General features: G+C 40.4%; 1 protein-coding gene across 1 annotated transcript in view; it reads right to left on the reverse strand.

The window, feature by feature from the left end:
* LOC136626665 (alpha-2-macroglobulin-like protein 1) overlaps nucleotides 1-18,445 on the reverse strand; it is a 94,608-nt gene that overhangs the window by 9,504 nt on the left and 66,659 nt on the right. The window contains exons 20-27 of the mRNA XM_066601683.1: nucleotides 15,433-15,559; nucleotides 12,237-12,358; nucleotides 11,861-11,918; nucleotides 9,018-9,101; nucleotides 6,196-6,372; nucleotides 5,404-5,485; nucleotides 2,680-2,836; nucleotides 493-567 (exon numbers count right to left, since the gene is read on the reverse strand). Of these exons, the coding sequence (XP_066457780.1) occupies nucleotides 493-567; nucleotides 2,680-2,836; nucleotides 5,404-5,485; nucleotides 6,196-6,372; nucleotides 9,018-9,101; nucleotides 11,861-11,918; nucleotides 12,237-12,358; nucleotides 15,433-15,559 (882 nt within the window). The remainder of the gene's footprint in view (nucleotides 1-492; nucleotides 568-2,679; nucleotides 2,837-5,403; nucleotides 5,486-6,195; nucleotides 6,373-9,017; nucleotides 9,102-11,860; nucleotides 11,919-12,236; nucleotides 12,359-15,432; nucleotides 15,560-18,445) is intronic.

The raw sequence follows: 18,445 nt of genomic DNA on the forward strand, positions 1-18,445 counted from the left end.
ATGCAGGTGACATCATAATATCAAATTTCAAGGACCAATGGTACATTTTATATGCACATATAGTTCCTCTTTTAATATTAATTATCAAAATAGCTTGACTATTATTATTTTTATATTTGTCAAGTAGATTTGGACTTCTGGCTACCATAACTAGAGATTCTCCAAAATGTTCCAGTTGCTCTTTGTGATATCGGGATTATTGGCAATATTATTTTATTTGGTCTAGTATTCATCTATTTGTCTTCCTTGCTTCTAAGAGCTTTCCTAATTTAGATATTTACAGCATATAAACAGGATATGCCATGAATGTCTGATGAGTGTGATCCAATCTATAAGAGCAAAACATATGCCGAGAATGGGGGCAGCAGGTGGTGAGTATCAAAGAACTCAAAGGCATGACAACATCAGGGCATATCAATATACTGAATTTCTTCCAAATATCTACTACCTCCAATTCAACCAGAACAATATGTAATGACGTGGTTTCCTTACCAACATAGATAGTCCAGCCTCCAGTAGAGATATGGTAACGTATGTCGAGAGAGAGATTTCATCTGTTAATCCACCCTTAAAGAAAGCAGAGTATTCCGCAAAAAAACACAATTGTCAAGGTCTATTGATCTAGAGTTTAAATCCTAGAGCAATATGTAACAACTTTTCAATTCTCTTTTATCCTTTGAATCTTGATCCTCTTCTTTGAGAGGATAACTCCTCTGAAGACCATATCTGACTGCAAAGGACAACATTCATAGGATAGAAAGGAATTTTAAATCTGTTGTAGAAATATCCGGTTGAGATTATGGCGAGAATTCTCAAAGAAGTGTTTTTTTGGAGAAGCTTCACAATCAGACAGCTAGGAGTTGAGCACAGAAAGGGTAACACATCTTAAGTGGGCCCCCCAACCCAGGTAATGCATGTTTTCAACTCCGGGTATGCATCTTAATCATAATAGTTTTAAGCACTCCTTTGGGCACCTCCATAGATGACAATGCATTCTCAAAAAGCAAGAGGATATGATGCTATATTATGTGTTCGGCAGCATTTGCATGAGATTTCTTGAAATCTCATCCACATTACTTGTACTGTAAAATGCGACAGTTCTATGTTGCCAATTCCGACGATGAAAATCCGCAAAATTTCCACTATGTATGAACCTTTAAATATTCATTGTTAATTGATTGTTGTTTGATAAAGACCATCTGGTTTAACAGGTCTAGGGTAAAAGCCAAATGGGATGGAATTGATTGTTAATGTTGCCGATGAATATCAAATTTACTCACAGATATGCACGGACATTAACAATGATCAAGCAGGTCAATTAAAACACCACATGGACTTGCAAGTCACCCACATGGTCATTTATCGTACAAGATCTTGGCTGCTCCGTGGCCGCTATTTGGGACCATACTCTAACTTACTTAAAGTGGTGGTCCAAGTTATATTTTTTCAGTAAAGGTTTGCTCCCAATGCAGTAATCGGCATGCCCTGGATGTCCTCTCTGCCGTCATATTTACAGGCTACCCTACCTTGCTTACGGTAAGTCACTGGCGCTGCAACCAATAACAGAACTCAGCGCTCAAACGCTGAACTCTGTTATTGGCTGCAGTACCTGTGACGTCCTGTAAACTGGGTGTGACTGCAGCCTGTAAATTAACAGAGCAACAGAGGACTGAGCATCGGTGTGGGACACAGTGGGAGCAGGGAGAAGTGAGTATATGCCGATTTGCTTTCTTATTGCACAGGGTACATACTTTTACTGAAAAAAATATGACTTGAATCACACCTTTAACAAATCCAAAAGCCCAAGCTCTCTATCTTGAAGGCTTGCTACTGCGGCCTGAGGATGTGGGAAATAAGGTGTCCACCTAAGAGTACTTTTACACCTAACGATTTAACGTTCAAATGAGCGAATGATGTCAGACATTGTTCGCTAATGTTGCCTGTTTATACAGACAGATAAATCGTTTGCTCGTTCACTCGCTAAATCGTTCATATTCACTATACAGGTGAATGAGAATGACTAAACGATCAGTATCTAAACCAATTATATAATGAGCCAACAATGACTTTCATGCTTAAATGAAATGAACAATAAGTGAACAAATTAGCGTTTCATTGTTGGCTGTGTTTACTCTGAATGATTATCATTCATTTTCACTTACGTAAATGATTTTTTGAACAATAATTATTCCATGTAAACAGGGCCTTAAGAAGTAATGGAGCAGAGGAGCATCATAGTTGACCAGTGATACCCTTTGTTCACGATAGTTATCAGGACTAAACCCAGGCCTATAATTTGTCCTTCTGAAGCTTAACCACTATGGGAGCTTCCATAAGGAGAAGCAGCCTCCTCCCTCTTCTTCACAGGTCCAGACTAGTACATGTCCTTCCACTGTCTCAGCTACTAGGGAGATCTGGTTCCCTAGCAATCATCATGCTGCCTTCAGAAGACAGGAACACACTTCACTGCGGTACAACTTTGGCTCCAATTACTAACTACCACATAGCACCCTGACCACACAGTGGGAGAGGGAGACACAAGACAGAGGGATGTAATTACCAAAACAGTGGGCCTCCTAACACAAGTGGGCAGGGGCTGTCAAATCCCCTGCACACCGCTATCTATGCCTCTGACTGTAATAGCTGGCACATATAGTAGCACTCATATCTTTATTGTACCTTCATAGCATTATTAAAAAGTTGTCCTACACTTCTAAAGCAGCCATTGGCTAGTTGGTTTTTCTTCAGCCAGGAGAATGAATCTTTAAGGTGTTTTTCATCTATGGGGATGTATGGCCGAGCCTTACTGAAGGACTTGACTACAAAGGCAGTCAACCTACAAAGAAAATATATAAACTGTATGATAAAAAAGAAGAGAAAAATAGTTATGGACACACTATAATTTTCTTTACAGTTTGCTCAAGTGCTTTCAGAGGGGTCTTGACTCAATCTCTCTTTGGCTTGCACCCTTTACTTTTATATACACTATATGGACAAAGGTATTTGGACACTGCAGAGGATCAGTAAATATGCAAATACTGAGTTTGCCAACCGGTATGTGGGGAAGGGCATCGGTAAAATAAAAGCTGCTCATTTTGTAATAACCAGTCATCTGATCGAGCACTTGTGGGACAAACTGGAGCGATGGGTACGACACCGGCACCCATCTTCACAACAATCTCTTCTCACAGCCTTACATGGGAAATGGCAAGCTATTCCTGTCTAGATTTACAGAGAACTTGTGGAAAGTATGCCTCAACATGTTGCCGCTGTAATAAAAGCAAAAGGAGGGAGGACATGATACTAAACAGAATAATAAAGCACTCTTTCTGAAAAACATGTAGTGTCCAAATACTTTTGTCCCTATAGTGTACATTGCTGTTTCAATAAGCAAACCTAAAAGCTATACTTTGAGAAAGAAAAAGCACATAGTACATCTGAAGGCATAGCGAGAGGGCGAGCATGACAGAGGGAATATTTAGTGAAGAACAATAAGTTTAGTTGCATATCTTACATTTTCAGTTAAGGGAGGTATAAGTGGGATGGGGTGCACAAGGAGGGGCTCATCTTCCCCTGCTTATGCATCCCCAGCCATCAGGCCCCAGGCCATATGATCCACGCCTCCTGAGAGGGATAGCCTAGAGGATACCCTGCAGCTCAGGTGGCGTCAACAGAGCCCCAGTTGGGACACTCCAATGGCAGCTGCTAAGCAGCCAGGATGGGAGAGATCCAATTGTCTGGCCTGGTCTGGCAGGGGGCAGGTCCTCATCTTCTTAAATCCTTGGCAGCTCAATCAAGTGGCAGAGGTGGCCATCTTTCCCAATGAGTTCCAGATTCAGTTAGGAGCCCCGCAGGCAAAATTACAGATGGACACAGCATCATGCCTGTCTTGGTGAATGGCTTTCTAGCCTGGAGGATGGAGATCTCCTTCTGCTGGCACAGAGTTATGACACTGACTGAAAACATCTGGTGTTAGGAGGCACCAGTGGCTGCAGTCTCATTGGAAGTGGAGGGCTTGCAGCCATCTTGGAGTCCCGACATTTAGTTACAAGGGAATAATGTGCAGGTTTGGACATAGCTGAGAGTGACCACAGCAGAGCAGGCACTTGACTTCCTAATTATTGTCCGGAAAAGAGAGGCCCTTTTTATGCAGCACAGGGCCTGACACTCATGACTCCCTCGATGAGCAGTAATGCCTGAATTACATAAGTGACATGAGAAAGAGCCAGTCTGTTACCAGACCTACGAGCACTCAAAGTTCAATGGCCACTGGAAATTGGTCCCAGGAACAGCCAGGCCCATAGGGTTGCCTAAATGGTTTGCAAGATTATTTGGTGATCCACTATATTACTATGGAATGCAGACTATGAATTTTTATCTAAATACCAATTTATACAGGTCTTTTGGAAATGCTTAAAGATCCTTAAAGGTTGGTAGCTTTGTGCTAGAACAGGTCCTCTAGCTACTCATCATAGCTGAGGGCAATAGGAAGAGCTTCATGGAAGAGAGAATTTAATAGAGATGTGTAGGCCTTCAAGGAATCCTTACCTGAACAATGGTTATTCTTCATTTAGTATTTCCAGTTTACTGATGCTGTTTTGCTGACAGTTATTTAATTTTTACAAAGTTATTTCTATATTTGTACTTTATACTGAAAAGGAAATACTTATGCCATGCCTTTACTTCATTATTATGGTAGTGCTGTGTTATGGGTGAACCTCATTCTCTACAATTCAGAACAGTGAGCACAGCTTGCACAAAATACAAAATAAGCAACATGTATAGTCTTCATCATATTATTCACAAGTTCACTATACATTTTACACTTCAGTTCCATGTACTGCTGTGTAAAAAAGGAAACCTAGGGGTAGCCCAAGATTTAAAAACCATGGTAGCTGTACTAAAATACAAGACACAACCTTTAGACAGGCATGGAAATGTTGTTGGAAGAAAGAGGTCATGTTCATCTGCCGGGGGTGGACAAAAATCTGGAAACACCATATGAAATGCATGAGATTTTAATCATTAGCACTGAACTGCTCTTTTGACTCCTGCTTGGCTGAGAGCTCCTCCGCCGAATTTGTGTTTACTTCATCTCTTGTCAGCTGGTGACAGCAGCTGAGTGGCTTAAACTCCTGACCAATTGAACTTTGTTGCTTGGGCGCATGTTCACTTCTGTCCAGCAGCATCTGTGTCATATTACTTCCACTTAAATCAGTCCCTACATATCTTATTAAAATATGATTTACAATCCCATGTAATTTAAAGCATGTATTTTGTACGATATTTCCATATTTTTGTCCACTCCCTGTAATTCTGCACAATGCCTTTAATCAATCAGAACATCAAGACAACACCATTCTTGATCAATTGACTGATTTTGACCAACCGTTAACAACTTACCAGGTGTTTCCACTTGGATCACTTTTCCCAAATGCACTGTATGATCCGTCATCATGCTTATAATTCAGTTCTCTCTGATATCCTAAATGGAATTGCAAAATCAAATAAAAAATGTTAGTTTTTGGAAAAAAAATGCAGCAGAATTGTCGAAATCTGTAACTTATTCAGGAAAGGACAATTGTAAAAAATAAAGGGGCACATTTATAAACCTTTTGTAGTATAAAAAGCTGTACATTTTGTGCAAGCAGATATTTGCAAATTTGCAACTTTTCTTCATTCTGTGTCGGCCCCAGGACACGGAGGTGTTAGGGGTGCGCATAACACATGAAGAGGAGTGTGCTAGGGAAACAAGTGTTGAAAATGCCAGTCATTACATTTCACCCAAAATGTAATTGTGATAACCATTGAAGGGGAATACAGTAGTTTGGCTAAATCTAATATTATGCTTTGATAGACATTCATTTACTGTGGATAATGGAAGTTATTATGTTTATGCATCATGAATTTCACAAACTGAAAAATCACCATGGAGGATAACTGCAATAGTGTTCATATCACTATTATTTACTAAAGGCAAAGTGGAAGGTTTATATTTCACTGGTCATCATGAGCGAACGTAGAATACAATCCCCAAGGTGTCTGTACTGAAAGTGTCTACTTTCTCCTGCACTCTAAAATGCATGCAAAGATTCCTAAAAATCCATCAATATTTCATTGCTGCAGATCTGATCCTCCAGATCTCTGCTGATCAAAGATTGCCTTACTGGTAAATATGTATAAAAAGTTACTCACCACTCTCCAGAAACTTAGTGGCTTTGTTCTTAATCTCACTATTCAATTGATTAGTCTTCTCCAGATATTGAAGGATAAAAATGTTGGGGGCAAATAGGACCATGTTCTGTTCTCCACATCCATAGGGCATGGCCAGGAGCTGGTCTAAATTTTGCATTGCAGTACCCATCAGATCTCCTGTTGAAAGTAAATTATTGGCTAAAGAATTCTTCAGGGCTTCAAATATATAGCGGAAGTAACCAAGTAGAAGATAATTCCTTGTTTCTAAAATAGTCTGTATATTCTATAGTCTAATAAAAATCCCCTCCACTACCACATGCTGGTATCTGAAACTATGGCCATACATTATGCTAAAGGTTTTCTCCCGAACATAAAACAGTAAAAAGGGCTTAAAATTAATAAAAATATATTTATATATACAGTATGTCACAAGGCCCAGATGGTCTTCCAACTCACAGTTTTATACAACATAGCAAAATCTTAATCCCATGGTTACTCTTTCTTTTTCATGAAGACATAAAAGGGCAAATTTCCTGAATCATTTAATTAAGCAACTATTGTAATCCTACTAAAATCTGACAAGAACCAAGAAGAATGCATATCTCTACTAAATAAAGACTACAAAATTATCACTAAATTATTAGCAAATAGACTTTATTTGGTTATTTCTGACATTCCCCACTCTGATAAATTCAGAATTCATACCTGGAAAATCCCAATCAGATAACATCAGAAGGGAACAGATAAGAACCCAAATAGGTTGGGAAAAAAACAAAATTGGCCTTTAGCATTGTTGGATGCTGCAAAAGCCTTCAACTTAATTCAATGGCCTAATCTATTAGACGTTTTACACTATCTTTGCTACTATTTTACTAAATAGGTGTCTATCATATAAAACCCCTACAGATAGGTTATTTTCTCATTCTTTTAAACTCAACAGAGGAACCTGACAAGGATGTTCTTTGTCAGCTCTAATTAGCCCTTGTTATTAGAGATGAGCGAATATACTCGTTTCGAGTAATTACTCGATCGAGCACCGCGATTTTCGAGTACTTCCGTACTTGGGTGAAAAGATTCGGGGGGCGCCGGGGGGCCGGGGGAGGCGTGGCGGAGCGGGGGTAGCAGCTGGGAACAGGGGGGAGCCCTCTCTCTCTTTCTCTCCCCCCCCCACTCCCTGCTGCAACCCCCCACTCACCCACGGCGCCCCCCGATTCTTTTCACCCGAGTACGGAATTACCCGAAAATTGCGGCGCTCGGGCGAAAAAGGGGCGTGGCCGAGTAGGTTCGCTCATCTCTACTTGTTATCGAACCCTTAGCATTTCTAATTAGACGAGACCCAGAATTTAAAAGCATAATGATTGGTGCCAGGGAAGACCATATAGAATTATATGCTGATGACATGATTGTGTTTCTTTGCAATCCAAGGTACTCTTTACCATATGCTATATCAATCATAAGTTTTTAAGCTGCTCATATTATAAATTTATATTTATAATATGGCAAGCCTGTATGTTTATGCCTCTAAAAGAAAAGGGATGAATATTTGGGGAAGAAATATGTCACCTTAAAATTGTAACATATTAAATACCTAGGAATATATCCTTAGAGATTACCAACATTCATATAATGTAAGCATTACCCCATTACTTCCCTTTCTCAAAGATAAATTTATAATAAGGAACTCACTTCACTTATTTGTTGGCAGTAGACTAAACTTAAGTAAAATGATAATTCTACTTAAATGCCTATATAGTGAAGAATGCACTGATGTTATAATACTACAGCAATTCTTCAATACAATAAATTCCTCACTATCATCTTTTATATGGGGTAACTCTAGACATAGAATTCAAACTGAAACAGTACAAAGATGGAAAGATTTAGCAGATATGGTTTTATCTGATTTTAAATTATATTATTTTGCAGGACAACTACAATATTTAAAATATTGGGCATCGAATAAACCCCTACATAATCCATAACAACACTTAATACACTCCTTCTCCTCCAATATTCCATGGTCAGTCTTAAAAAATAATAAATTTTATACTAGGCTTCTTTTACCCATTTATAAACTGGCAACTCAAAATAGGACTAAGCCAAAAAAAGTAACAGGACATCAAGAATTACCATCTGAAACTCCCTTATGGAATAACAGAGACCTCCCCCTCCTTTTAAAAGTTTCTGACTCTAAGGCCACTCTCTCACATGTGCTTTTTACCGTGATTACTGGAGTGTTTTGAACTCCACACTAATTGGGGTACAACAGTCCCATTGATTTGAATGGGGCCTCGCAGACCTGCAATTTTTGAGCAATGTCTGCTCTATTTTGCGCTTTTTAATGCACCTCATCTCCCATCACAATGATGGGGTGCATTAAAAAATGTTTCCTGATGTATTAGGCAGTGGTTACATGGTGAACTCTGCATGCAATATCCAGTAAAGGAGGGCTACTCAAGTTTTATATTCTTACTTACACACGGCGGTGAAGAGGAGCCATAACAACGATTAAACTGGACCTCCATTATGGTGAGAAGTTTGAGCCTAGTGTTTTTATCTCCTTGAGACTTCTTCTATGAACCTTGAAACAATTCCCCACCGCCATAGTACATTTTACTACAGTCTCTTTAGAAAGGAAACTCCTGCATATGTTCTTGCCACCCTATAGCTAAGGGAATAGGTCTAATCAGTTCCCCCGATCTCTAAAATGCAGACTCTATGGCACATTTGCTCTTCCTTACACAACAATAAACAGAAATTCAAAGATATTACAGATTTTCAAAAATTATACAGATTATATAGATATGAGGATTCAGTTATACCAATCACTGAAATATGGGCTCTTTCGGAATCCCTCAGAATGTTTTCAGGAATCTTCAGCAATATTTCTTCGATTTTAGAATCATCTGGGACAGGAAGAGACATATATGAATTTATATGGCCTGTATGTCATTGGATAGTGGTGAAGAACTCTTGTATGTCATAAATACATCTGATACAAATAATATAAGTGAGATGCTTTATTGTCTCACTAAAGTGTAACATACACTATACTGTATTATACTGTATGCTTATCTACACGCACTGGAATGTCCAAATGCAAAAATATTTAAGACACTAACTATACCAGTAAACATTGCACAATTGCCCATCTGATGGCTTACAGCTTATTTGCATTAGCACACATTGCATGAAAATGACAATTGCTCCATGATGGCTGCATTTTCAAGTGAAAATAAGGTCTGATCAAAGATGTCTGCTTATTGTTGGAACAGGTCTATGTGTATCAATTTGGATGATAGACTTCCTTTAGGATGAATGCACACGAACGGGTCAGATTTCGGCTGCGAGATTTCGCAGCCGGAATCCCACCCTGTGCCCCGGCAGTGACCCCCGTGTACCTGTCTGAAGTCTCATGTGCAGGCGGCTTCTATGCTGCAGATGTGGCAGGCGTCCCACCGGCGCATATGTGCAGTACAGTGTGTAACGCACCCCACGGCCCGTCTGCACTGTTAAGCGCAGACAGGCCGTGCGACGGATGGCTTCCATTGACATTGGAAGCCATCCATGTAAAGCTCACACCAAAATTGAATATGCTGCGATTTTTCCCCTGTGATTGGAAAATCGCAGTTGATTTCCACTTGTGGGCAGGAAAAAGCAATTTCACATAGCATATCTATGGGCAGTATTCGCTGCAGGATCCGGAACTCCAGATCAGCAGTGCAAATACGCCCTTGTGCATTAGGCCGTAAAACCACACTTATTTTGTTGACCGTTATGTGATACCCCATCATTTAAATGCTCCTATGCTTTCAATACTGGATCAAACTAGCTCTGATCTTTGACACATTGGTTGCTATTGAAAATCAGCTTTAAATATACCTTTTAAATTAGAGTGTGAAGTAAATGTCTCCAGCAACCTTGCTGAGTTTTTGCCTCTGCAGTAAATTTCTACAATGGCCAGTTAAAACCTATGGGTTTTCAGTCCACATGTCAGAAAAATGGGTGTGGACCCAGCATGTCACAAAGTAATTTGGCTTGGGGCTATTCCTGAGGACAACACCTAGGATCCTCCGGTTTTCACCTTTTAGGCCTCGTTCACGCAGGCTACAAAATCTCACTACAAAATCATTGCTATGTTTTGTAGCCTGAAAGAACTCATTGGAAACCATGGGCTTCACATACATGCATTTTGTAGCGATGATTTTGTAGAGATAGTTTGTAGCCCGTGTGAACAAGGCTTTAAGCCCATCAATCAGGATCTGGTCTTCACCACAGGAAACCCCAGGGTATTAGCATGAGACTACTCATGGGGTATGGCAACTGACACAGACTGGTCAGCGTAGCTATAGAGTGGTACCAGAGGAGCAGGCAAAGATGTGGTCAAGATACTAAGATGAGGTCAGGATAGGTATAATTCTTGCATAATAATAAGACTATCAGTGGATCAGCATAGGCAGCAGACAGATACAGTGTGGTCCAGAAACAAGCCGAGGTCAGGAATGGAGAAGATAGGAAAGCTGAGTGAAACAGGCATGGGTAAAACTAGGAGTCAGTCAGATTAAAAAATGTATTTTGCATACCAGATGGAACAACTGCTCACACACCCTCTAGTTCGGGATGGTGACCGAAATAGCTAGAGATATGTACAGATTAGATGGGAAATGAAAAGCTTGGGTTGCTTGCTGGCACCATAGCTAACAGTGACATTGCTAACAAAATCTGTTCGATCTCAATAAAATTGGCACCTGAGGAGGCATTATTATGGCAACGATCTATGAACTTTTCACCAAGGGGAGACTCCCTGCCACCAATCCTATTATATACAGCCAAGATACTCATGCCTCTAATGTGGTGGAACAACAATCCCCCTTCCCTAACAAAACAAAATACACCAAATATATCGCTTTGAGGAACTCATGAGTTGGGTGAATGGCACCAGAAATGGATTTCTAATCACATGGTCACAATGGATTTTAAAAGAAATAAGCAGACGGTTCGCTTACTCAAACACATCCCCCTTGTACATTGAGGGATTCACATACAGTCACTGAGGAATTACCTCATAAGTAACCAAATAGCAAGTCTTTAAGCCAGAAGCTTTTAAGAACCAGTGTAGACGACTCACTACCCCTCCCACCTCACCGTTCCCCATTTTATTGGTTTATACTTATTGTTTTTATAGTTATTGACATCGCCATTGTCTATTGATGTGGTTACAAGCCTTGATCTTTACAGAGTCAAAATATTTATGAGAAGATTCATGGACGCTTTAAACTGTGATAGATTGTATTTCTTGTGAGACCTGCGTGTCTCAGTCATAAATGTACGTGTCCTCCTGTATGTTTAAGCAATTTGTCTCCTTATGCTTCACAGACTTAGATGTATTGTTACACATTTCTTAATAAAAACAGATTATTTAAGAAAAAAATCCAACTGTGCAAAAACAAAAAGAAAATTGTGATATGGTGCTGCATAGCTTCTAGGGGAGAATAGCTCCATAGATACATGTATGTATGCATGGCAGCACACAGAAGATATATAGCTATGCAGGGAGGCATATAGCTTCCACGTGCAGCCATATAAGATTTTTGTGGAGAAACTAATTATTTCCATTTCCTTTACAGCTGAAATATCATTCTATTAATTAGAATTCTATTCTTACCTTCCCCACGACTGCACAGTAGAGCGCTGTGTGATTTCTCCTCTAACACCCCCCCTGGCTGAACAGAACAGAAATATAAAGACATACAGTTAATATGAAGAAGGTGCATATAGTATGCCACTATTAGGTTTCAGGCACATGGCCGTATGGGGGATTCATGTGGTACAGATCCATGCCTCAATGTGCTGACTTTCTACGCATCTTTGGAAAAAAAAGTGTTGCGCTCCTTCACATATCTTACAGTGTATTCCAGAAGTGCTGCTTTTAGGGAGAGTACCTTATGGAGGCACTCAGAGATACTCTATGTGCAACCATACGAGGTCTATGTACATGACATTATTGTGTACATGAGTCCTAATAACATAAAATAACTAACCTGAACGAGCAGTGGCTTAACCACCGTATCAATGCTTCCCTGTCTGGGGACAATAGGAACCTCGTTGTGGCATAAATCTTGTGTATCCAGAGCTTCAGTTGTTACAGTAATGTTCACCTTCCCTGGATATAACAATAAGCAAAATATTTTAAGTAACATAAGAGGAAATTTCATATCTTAAATATAGAACTTGCAGTGCTTCATACCTGATGTGGTGCCTTCTGGTGACATCCTTTTATATGGTCTAATATTGCATATATACAGTATAATCATACAAAAGTATAGTGCCCAAATAATAGTGCCCTATGTTGGCCGAATAATTTTGGCTGCAGTAGGCAGCATACAAAATTGTGCGCGTGTGTGCCAAAACTGCAGCCTTTGGACACCAGATTTCGGGCATCCACGAGATCTTAAATAGGGCCCTATGTTTTTCAGTACAAAGATTGCTACAGCTGAAGAGCTTATTTAAATCCTCTCATAAAGAGTCTGTGAAAAAGAAAGAACTTTATAGGTTATCTTCCTACTTTAACTCATTAGCCCATTAACTAGTTTTTGTTTTTTGGTTTCCTCGTTTCAAAAAAGCTTAACTTTTTAACTTTTCTGTGAGAGCACTTGTTTAGTGCAGGACGAGTATTTTTTAATGGTACTATTTAATGTTCCCTGTCATGTGCTGATTTTTTTTCTATTTCTAAGTTTCAGTTTGGGATGCATATGATTTTTTGATTGATATTTTTTTTTACATTTACCTTTCAGATAGGGCGACCAAAAAATTCTAGCACTGTGCAGAATAAATATGTTATTTTAACCCCTTAAGGGCTCGTTCACACGAGCGTGGTTTACACACTGCTATAGCAGCTATGTTTTGTATGTAGAAAGTAGCCCATATATGTTTTTAAAGGATCTAATTAAAGAATTATTATTTTAATCTACACTTCTATAGCAACCAATAATTGGTTGCTATAGAACCACTCACATGGAGCTTTTTTACCAGTGCAGAATCTGCGCTGGTAAAAAAAGATAGGACAGCGAGTGCCGACTTGCCTGTCAGCTCCATGTTGTGCCGCTGTCCATGGTGCTAACTATCAGGACATGTGAACGGGCTGCTCTGCAGAGCACAGAGCAGCTCGTTCACCGCAGATTTCCTGAATGTCAGCAGCGTGCTTTACACGTAAACCATGCTCATCAGAGTGAGGCCTAAAGGCTTGAACAGATTTGCGCATGCACCATCAGAGCCACAGGCGCTGCACCTTTCTCTATCATTTTTTGTTTTATCATTGATATTATCTCTATCGACTTCATTGCTTGATCTAAGTAGATAGGCGTTAGAACTACTGATGCGCTCATTTCTAGATAGAAACGCTGGGAGCATTTCAGGGACCAGAATACCGAGAGGACTAGCAGTCAGACTATCGGTCTAGACTAGTCCTGGTCTCACTATTGCCGGCATTGCATATGATCCAAATACTCCCTTATGGGATTATTGGATGCTATGCATCCTTAGCAGATAGATCACCTTTAAGAGAGTCAATCAATCTCTCGATCGATCTGTAGAATTACTATTAGCCAGCCGTTACGTATCTAGACCAAATTAAATTTTTTGATCTACCGGCGGCACCGCATACAGGCGGAATATTGAAGCCAGCAACTATTTCTATATTTCAGACAGGTAGCTGAAATGTACTATTAAGTAACCTGCCTATGGTTCTCTAAATCAGACTACCATATAACCTATTTAGAGCACTATTAAGAACTAACATATTGCTCTTAGAATAGGTGACTTTCCGGACAATTACGGCTGTTCCATCTCTGTTATATATTGTCAAGATAGTAGATAGACAGTTGATTGATTCATTATAGCTATTAAAACGGTCGCGTCTACTAGAACGAAATTGGTCTAAGTAAAAGCAAACAAAGCGCATAATAGTGGAAACATTACGCCTTACATGACATATCTACTTACCTTCAAGAGTCGATAGAAAGTCCTTTACCATCATCAAGTGGTCTTCACTCACTACTCAGTCTAGATAAGACTGTGTATAGTGACACAAATAGTCAGTACTACATACTTTTTTGCTCCTGATGAACCACTTATCAGTGGGGAAACGCGTCGAGCGAACCTATGAACTCATTTGTATCTCGGACTCTTTGAACTAAAGTCTTGAGTTATTAATGACAAATACTTCTAATATCATTGGGACTTTCAATTTTTGAAAGGGTCCCTCTGAACACTAGTCAACTATATTTCAACTGACTTATCAGTAACCATATGGACTATCTGTAATTACCACACGGCCATCCAGCTTTATTCTTCTGCCTGGATGCCGAGTAGTCTCAGGATCGAAATTAGAGACTTGCTGTATGGAAAGGATATTGTAGTATCCTTTGGTCTTTATGTTTTGTATGTAGAAAGTAGCCCATATATGTTTTTAAAGGATCTAATTAAAGAATTATTATTTTAATCTACACTTCTATAGCAACCAATAATTGGTTGCTATAGAACCACTCACATGGAGCTTTTTTACCAGTGCAGAATCTGCGCTGGTAAAAAAAGATAGGACAGCGAGTGCCGACTTGTCTGTCAGCTCAATGTTGTGCCGCTGTCCATGGTGCTAACTATCAGGACATGTGAACGGGCTGCTCTGCGGAGCACGGAGCAGCTCGTTCACCGCAGATTTCCTGAATGTCAGCAGCGTGCTTTACACGTAAACCATGCTCGTCAGAGTGAGGCCTAAAGGCTTAAACAGATTTGCGCATGCATTTGCACATAAACCAGTGATCTTTGTTTTGACTATTCAAATTCCACACTATTGCGGGAAGATAGGTCCTGTCCTATCTGTTCTTGCATTCAGAAAAACTAAGTGCGAGAAAGATAGGGCAAGTTCTATCTTTTCTTGTACGTAGTAATAACGCAAAAGAATGCCCCTAGTGGAAACAAAACCATGGCCATAAAACGGGACAAAAACAGAGCCATGTTTAAACCATCAAATTATGGTGCTAAAATAATAGTGTGGTGCACTGACCAAACAAAACTTTGGCTAACCTCTGTGCTACTTATAGGTATGTCAATAAAAAGGGATTCCAAAGCAGGGTCCTGTACTATTACTGTTTTTTGATTGTATTAGCACTATGTTTTTTATAGATCATTGGCACAGTGTAATAGAAAAGTAGACAAATCATCGTCACTGTAGGACATTACCCAGCTGGGAGGCTTTCAGATTCCAGTAGAAGGTTTTGCTCTCATCTACACAGATGCAGCTGATGTACTGACAGTCATCACAGGGTCTCTCTTCCAACTCTGCCGAGGGCCGAAGTGTAGTCTGAACCTGTCAGTAAGACAATATGATTTGTTGCTGAATTTTATGTTAATTACACTTTGAGAGATGATAGTTTAAATTTTAATTTAAAAAAGGAAAATTCATCACTTTTAGTTACACTAGCAATAAAGCAAAACAATGCAATGAATATAGAAAACGGTTGTTGATCTTTTCTTTAATATTTCATAAAACAGTAAAATATAAAATGCTGAACCAATTGCAGAATGATAATCTACCCAGGGCAAGAGACACGACCTCCTTCCACGTTTCCTCACAATTTGCATACTTTTATTAATTTTTTTTAATTGTTTTAATTTTTTTTTAGCAACCAGTGAAAAAGTAGAGATTTAGGCTACCTACCGATGAACATGCGATTTAACTGCAGATGTGAGGCATTTTCAGGCAAAAACACCTTGCATCGCATCTGTGAAGTTCTGATCCTCTCGCACAAGTTTCACACGCAATAAAGCATCGGAAGCGTTTCCCATTGATTTCAATTGGAAACCTTGCATGCACATTGCACGGCATGAGAGCCAGGTGAGGCATTAATGGTCCCACTGAAATCAATAGACGATGCGTTCCGAGGAATGCGAAAAGGTAGAGCATGCCACAAACATTGAATATGAATCTATTCAAAAGAATGGGGTTCTTATATGCATCAGATTTGTGTGTCTTGCAATGCACAAATCCCACATGACTTTATCGAGTGTGTGAAATCAGCCTAAGGCCTCAGTCAGACGGGCATTTTTTCGCGTGATTTGCGGATCGCATGATGGATGCGCATCTGCAAATCGCGTGACCGGGGCCGATGATTCGCCGAAAAATCGGCAGCTAGTAGCGTTTTCAGCGAAACGGCCCAGCACTGCCCGCTATCTTCTGCCACAGCTGTGCCACAGCTGTGGCAGAGGAGAACGATGTTCGCCCATTGAATTCAATGGAGCTGGCAATACAGCTGTCATTCAATAGCTGAGAGCTGCCTCTGATTGGTCCCTGCGCTCAGCCAATCAGAGGCAGCACTCACTCACCCATTCATGAATTCATGAGTGGGTAAGTGAGAGCTGCCTCTGATTGGTGAGAGCTGTGACCAATCAGAGGCAGCCCATTTAGCAGGCGGGGATTTTAAATCCCCGGCTGCTGAATACTACACAGAGCAGTTCAGGAGAACTGCCAGCCGGACGCGGCTGTACTCCGTCTGCAGGGAAAAGGTGAGTATACTTTTTTTTTATTCTTACACATTTTAGGATGGTTTTCAGGGAAGGGCTTATATTTTTAAGCCCTTCCAGAAAATTCATCCCGCGCTCGCCGGCAGCCCATTGCTTTCAATGGAGCCGGCTGTATTGCCGGCTCCATTGAATTCAATGGACGAACAGCATTCTTCTTTGCCATAGCTGTTACAGCTGTGGCAGAGGAGAACGATCTTTAAGTATATGTTCCCAATGGGGTCGGCGCTGCTGCCGCCGGCCCCATTGAGCGCATATATAGAACACAAGGAATCGCAGAATGCAGATAGGCGCGTTCTGCAATTCGTCATGTCCTATAATTTATCGCACATCCGCATAAAAAGCGGACATGTGACCGATCCCATATGGGCAGATTGCATGCGCCCAAGGAAATATTCACATGGGGCTTTCTTTCAGTCCTGAAAAATTAGAATGATTTTCACACAATTTTTATGCATTTCTGTACAATTTTTTATACACTTAAAAAAAAGCATGATGGGTTCTGCACACTTTCTTTCTTCAGCTTACAAACAAATAATGCAATAAAAACAGATCGCAATTACATCAAGTGCAATCCGTTTTTTTGTTTTAATGTGCCCGTAGACATGAATGCCTTCCGAAAATCGCAATAAAATAGGGCATGTTGTTTTTTTTTTTTTACTCGGACTGTTCATCGAATTAAAAAAATCCAAACTTGAAGATAACTATTTAAAATATTATGCTTTATATCTGTCTGATTTTTATGGACAGAAAATTTGTTTGTGTGAACATACCGTAAAACTTTATCTTTTTTACCTCTATTAGGGCTCCCACCCACTGGCATTTTTTTCTCCACTGCGCTGCGAGAGTAAGTGAAAAATCTCGCAGAGCAGTGTGAGAAAATCGCTGGGATATCGCTCCGACATCGCCAGTCTTTTCAATGGGGCCAGCGGCAGCAGTGCTAGCCCCATTGAAAAGATAGGGAGAATGCCGCGGACTTCTGCCACTGCTGTGGCAGGAGTTTCCTTCATCCCCGCAGGGACCATGGGGATGAAGGAATCCTCTGTCACAGTTGTGGCAGAAGTCCGCAGCATGCTATCCCATTGCTTTCTGCCGATCCAATTGAAAGCAGTGGTTTCTGACAAGCCCCGCAGAATAATTACCGGAGAAGGGCTTGAAATATAAGCCCTTCCCCGATAATCATCAAAAAGTGGTTAAAAAAATAATAAAAAAATTACTCACCTCTCCGGCGCTCAGACGCATCCTCCGTCTGGCCCCCCGGCACTGATGTCCAGCACTTTCAGCAAGCGGGGATTTAAAAATCCCCGCCTCCTGAAAGGGCTGTGCGGATTGGCTGAGGGCTCAGCCAATAGCAGCTAGTGCTTAGCTATTGGCTGAGCGCTCAGCCAATGGCAGATAACTCTTAGCTATTCATTCATGGCCCCATTGAAAAGACTGGCGATGTCACAGCGATATCCCAGCAATTTTTGGGTATCTGCCGGCGTTTTTCTCGCACTGTGATGCGAGACTTTAACTTTAGAATCGCATTGCAGTGGAGAGAAAAACGCCAGTGGGTGGGAGCCCTTAAACAGATAAAAACTTTCTCAGTTGCCAATAGCTCAATGGTATGACATACTATACCACCGACCAGCCATATATAGTCTCCACCCCAACTGTTTGCTATAGTTTATTACAT

The sequence above is a fragment of the Eleutherodactylus coqui genome, chromosome 4, assembly GCF_035609145.1.
Source record: "Eleutherodactylus coqui strain aEleCoq1 chromosome 4, aEleCoq1.hap1, whole genome shotgun sequence".
In the NCBI taxonomy this organism is placed as follows: domain Eukaryota; kingdom Metazoa; phylum Chordata; class Amphibia; order Anura; family Eleutherodactylidae; genus Eleutherodactylus; species Eleutherodactylus coqui.